The sequence below is a fragment of the Scomber japonicus genome, chromosome 2 (assembly GCF_027409825.1).
Source record: "Scomber japonicus isolate fScoJap1 chromosome 2, fScoJap1.pri, whole genome shotgun sequence".
Lineage (NCBI taxonomy): Eukaryota > Metazoa > Chordata > Actinopteri > Scombriformes > Scombridae > Scomber > Scomber japonicus.
The window spans coordinates 11,599,522-11,604,731 of NC_070579.1; the positions used below are offsets into that span (position 1 = coordinate 11,599,522).

The 5,210-nt window shown below is 41.2% G+C and overlaps 1 protein-coding gene across 1 annotated transcript in view; it reads right to left on the reverse strand.

Annotated features, from left to right (window-relative positions):
- Window positions 1–2,215: 2,215 nt before the first annotated feature.
- Window positions 2,216–5,210, reverse strand: part of LOC128367699 (general transcription factor 3C polypeptide 1-like) — a 24,574-nt gene continuing 21,579 nt past the window's right edge. The window contains exons 38-40 of the mRNA XM_053328314.1: window positions 4,355–4,926; window positions 4,069–4,255; window positions 2,216–2,618 (exon numbers count right to left, since the gene is read on the reverse strand). Of these exons, the coding sequence (XP_053184289.1) occupies window positions 2,406–2,618; window positions 4,069–4,255; window positions 4,355–4,926 (972 nt within the window). The 3' untranslated portion in view covers window positions 2,216–2,405. The remainder of the gene's footprint in view (window positions 2,619–4,068; window positions 4,256–4,354; window positions 4,927–5,210) is intronic.

The window sequence follows — 5,210 nt, forward strand, 5'->3', positions numbered from 1 at the left end:
CACACACACACGCTTTCGAGCTTTTAAGGCAAACGTTGAATGGAGTTCAACAGCTGCAGAACAGTAAACTTTAAATATTTACATAGGTGGTTTGGAACAAGCAGCACAGATAATTACAGAAATTACAATCTTATTTATACAGGGAATATGCCCCTTTTAAGGTGGACTGCAGTCTGCAGCTCATAGAAAATTGAACTTACCAGCAGTGACAGCAGTGAAGGCAGAAACAACCACAAGAACAAAACCATTAAACATTATTTCCAGTTATTGTCTCGATAAAAACAAAAACAAATAAAAAGTCATCGAACAACAACCCGAAAGTGGATGCACTCTGAATGCACTCCCTTTTTCTATTGACTTTCGGGCCACTCCCCCTGGGTATCTGCTCAGGAAATAAGATTTACATCATCTAATTGTCTTCCTCAACAGTGCTTCTCCCACCCGAAGCTACTGTCTGCTCTGACACTTTCATTTCATTGAAGCCTGAAGAAAGAGAAACATCCATACTTGACATTCATTGCATTTACTTAAATAGTATTTTAGTTAGTTTTGATTTTTTAAGATATCACACAATTACACAACAAAACTCTTACGACATAACAGACTCTATCAAAAGGTAATGATTTAAGATAAGATGAGGACAGAAGAAGGGAGACACAGTGGCATGACATTTAAAGGACCAGTGTGAGATTTAGTGGCATGTAGTGGTGAGGTAGGTAGGCCAGGTAACAAAAATACAACACTCTGATACACAAATCTATCTTCAGTTTTGTTTACCCTTTGATTTTTGGTGAGATATTGATTAATTGAACGTTTATTAAAATGATATTGTATGAAAATTTTACAGTGAAAAATCACTATTTGGTGGAGCTGTTCACAGACATGTGAGCCCGACTACACACTGCTTTTTGTAAGACTTCAAAAGCCAAAAAGGTTTTAAAACCTTGTTATATTATCCATTGTAAAGCTCAGACTCACACTTGATTGTCATTACACTGGTTGAGGCGCCTGACTCTAAATGTGATATAACAATAAGAAAAATGTGAAAAATCCCCATCCTTGTTCTTTCAGGGACACTTTTTCTTACCCTGGGCTATTTGCACCACCCTTCCTCAGTTTCCTCACTGCTAGTGGTCTGACCCTCTTAACTAATCACATCCAAGTTATCACACAAACAAACATATTGATCTGTGCATGATATCTGTCAGCTTATAGGGAATGTACACTTCAGCTACCAAACTGAAAGTAGTGGACAAAGAACAGGAAGTTTGGTGCTTATAACTTGTGCAGAGCTGTCAAAATAAAAACATTGCTCAGCCTCCTGGGACAATCTTACTTTCCTGAGAGCCCACCCATGATAACAGACATGTACTGCTCCTTTGTTGGATATCTGTCTTACAAAGAGGTATTTTAAGGACACCGTGGCCTGAGTACGTAGGCAGTTCCTGGATGACGAAGGCACTGATGCCTTTGATTGGCCCTCATGTTCGCGGAATAAGTCCAATTGAGCGCCTATGGGACATTATGTATCGGTACATCAGACACCGCCACAGACTGCCCAGGAGCTCACTGATGCCTTAATCCACCAAGTCATCAGGAGCATGCCCAGACGTTGTTGAGAGTGCATACAGGCACGCAGGAGCCATACAGTCAAATTATGAGTTGCCATGATGAAATGGCAACTCATAATTTGGATCAGCGTGATTTCAGTTTTTCCATTTGGATTTTCGGTGTGATTTTTAAATCCAGCCCTAAATAAGCTGATGATTTTGTTTCCATTGATCGCTGTTACGTAATTTTGTTCTTCACAAATTATACAATCAGTAAAGATTTTCACTTTGAATCATTTCTTCATCAAGATTTGATGTGTGATTTAAGTGTTCCCTCCATTTTTTTAAGCAGTGTACATTCCTACTGCCAAATGCAGCAACAAGCAATGACAGAGAGAAGAAGACAACACGAAAACATGAATGATTGGTTAACGTTGCTCCTGGGTGGAAACCTAGTAACTCTGGACATACTAATGACCATAATTATCAACATCAAGAGAATGGGTCAAGCCTTGTGAAGCGTTTTCTGTAGAGTCCAACAAGCAGGTTTTCCCCCTACCATCATTGAGAGCCCATCTCTGTTCAAGGGTCCCTAGGCACTGGCATGAAGCTTCTTGTCACTCATGTTCACTTTGCAGGAACACACATATGCAATGAGTCATCAGTGTTATTTAATGGATTTTTATTCAGAATTTGAGTTACAAATAACAGAAAACACACACAAAAAAAGATTTAATTTAAGACAAAAAACTTCCACAACTGAAAAAAATATATATACAAAGCCGTCTTCTGTAAAACCAGAAGTGAACTTAATCAGAGACGAACCGGGACAGTTCAAGATGTCCACAATTATTTTCACTGTATACAGTAGTTCCAGTGGCGCTCGTTGGGTAACACCTGACTGAGCCTCAGGCAGCAGCTGATGGTGGGCTCATAAAACACAGCATCTGGTTCCTCTATCTTCACGTCTGTCTCATTTTTCTTCTGGCGCACCGAGCGGGTGAACAGCGACGGTTTAGGACCTTTAACCAGCGTTTTCTTCTTCACACAGCCCATATCTACAAGTGCCTACAGAGGGGACAGTGATGGTGTCAAGCACATAACTGTAAAGGTTGTATTTCAATGCATTTAGGACCCAATGGATTGTATAATATCTCTAAAATCATTTTAAAGCTGGACTTTGGGAGTTTTGTTTCCCCCTACTGGCAATTAAAGTAATTACAAAAACACCGCCGCACAAGCTTATGTCATAAGCTCTGCTGTAGCGTACTCCGTCACTACAGTTGCAGCTATAAAATGGTAGATAAATGATTTTGAGTGTTCCACAAACCCTGCAAAATGGACAGAATTTGATCCATTCAATCTGGTAACATTTGGACAGTCGAGATGAGCCACATGATTAAATTAATTGATCCCCATTCATGTTAGCAGAGAGCTGGCTCACCCAGCAGGCTTCTGCATTCATGCATTCATCCAGCCAGTGAGGGAATGTCAAACCCAGCACAAGATTTAAAATCTCAGGTAAGAATACAAAATAACTTTACCAGCACTGTCTGATATTGTTTGGTAAGAGGTTTAGGTTTGGACATTTTAAGAAATCTGATTTTACATCTACTTGTACTTGCTCTGTATATTGTTATTTTATTTGATGTATTTATTATTGTTGTTGTTATTACTATTACTATTATTATACTTTTATTTTGTAAATAATTTTATTTTCATGTAAATTTGACTTGATGTCAATGTAAATGAGGCTCGCCCTCAATGATCTCTCGAGTAAAATAGTGAATAGAAGTTATCATTCATGGCTACAAAAAGTCCAAAAGACCACTTGAGTATTCGAGAGCAGAGGTGACTCATCGATTGACAATCCCCCATAACTGACCCTGGCATGAATACGACAAGGAAACAGATAATCAGCACGGCACTTATAACATCAGCTGCTAGATGAGAGCTCCGAATATATAGCTGAGGCAGAGAACGGATGAAATGCTTGAATTCCGGTGACTTTGATTGCTCCGGAGGAGTTATAGTTTAGGGCCAGTTTAGTACATTTAACCAATTTAGTTTTAAGCTTGATTTGGGCAGAAAAAGATGGATGATTATCCCGAAGATGTTGGAGCCTTTAGCAACAACCTTCCAGCGACATTTTTAAATATCCGAAATGGTCCCACACTGCCGACTTGGTGCATTTGTTTGGTGTATACAATTGAGTATCACTCCAGGTAAGCTGAATGCGTGACATGCTGGCCATACAGTATGACCACAAGCAAGACACACACACACACACACAGACACACACACAGACACACACACAGACACACACACACACACACACACACACACACACAGGATGTGTCTCCCGTCGCGAGTTGCAAGAGATTTTCTGCTACTCCAACCATGTGAAATACCGTAACTTGTCAAATTCTTGCAGTTATCCTACCGTGACATTTATAATCATGGTTAATCGTAAAACTGGACATCCCTATTATGGATGTGAAATTATTTGTGTGTTTACCTGCACAAGGTCCAGTACTGCCATCGGCTGCAGCACATCTTTGTAATGTTCCGCCAGTGCTTGCTGTGTGAGTCCGGGCCGGGACATGATGTGGTACAGAATGGCCTCCAGCATGCCTTTACACACCTGCCGGTTCAGCTTCCCATCAACCATGCGCCACGGTCGGCTGATGAAAGTCAGATTTTCCCTGCATGGTTAAGAGGAGCGGAGAGGTGATACACTGCAAAGGGAAATGCACAATTCACTGTGAAGGAGTTACAATCACTTACTCAAGATCTGTACTTACTCTTCATTAGGATCCACTTGTCCTGTTGTAGGAGAGTCTACTTCATCATCTCTTCCTTCGTCTATACTATTCTCTCTGCCTCTACTATTTGTCTTTTCCTTCTGTTCTTCAACTGTTACCATTTTTATCTGTCCTGCCTCCTCTACTCCTTCCTGTTCCTCTTCAGGCTGCATCTGCTTTCCTCCCTTCTCTTCCAAGTTCACCAATTGGTCTCCACTTTCATTATCTTGCCCCTCGTTCTGCTTTTCCGTCTGTTCCTGCTCATTCAGTTTTTCTCCCGTGTTGCTCGATGATCCATCTACATCCTGCATGTGCTCGCCCTCTTGTCTGTCCACGGCTGATTTTTTTGGTGGCGGTTCCTCTGCCTCCGTTAGGACATCCCGCCTGCATCTCTTGCGCATGAAAGGGATGTTGTGCTGATTCTCCAAAAAGGGAAGTTTGCCAGGTGTTAAGCGTGACTGGGACCACTGCTTGGCGTTTACAGTCAGAAGCCAGGGGTCAGCGTGCTGCATTAGCACCCAACGAACACCCAAACTCCCAACTTTTAACACCTGGCCTTCTTCTTGTAAGTCCTGGTGCAAAAAAACAGGAGAAAATCAGATAAGGGACGAATGCCAGACAGAAAATTACACTTAAGTCCTCTACCAAACAGTAAGTTTAAAATATTTCAGGGATTTGGATTACTCAACAAAGTATCAGTGTACACAGAGTTGAAGTAAGAGTTTGGAAGGTTGGTCACAGTGCAAATACTCTTAGCTGCAGATGTTAGCATGCCTGGCTAACTAGATAGCCTTACTCCCAAAGCTGTGGAACATTTGCATCACTAACTAGATTTTGTGGGGTTGCAGGATACAGT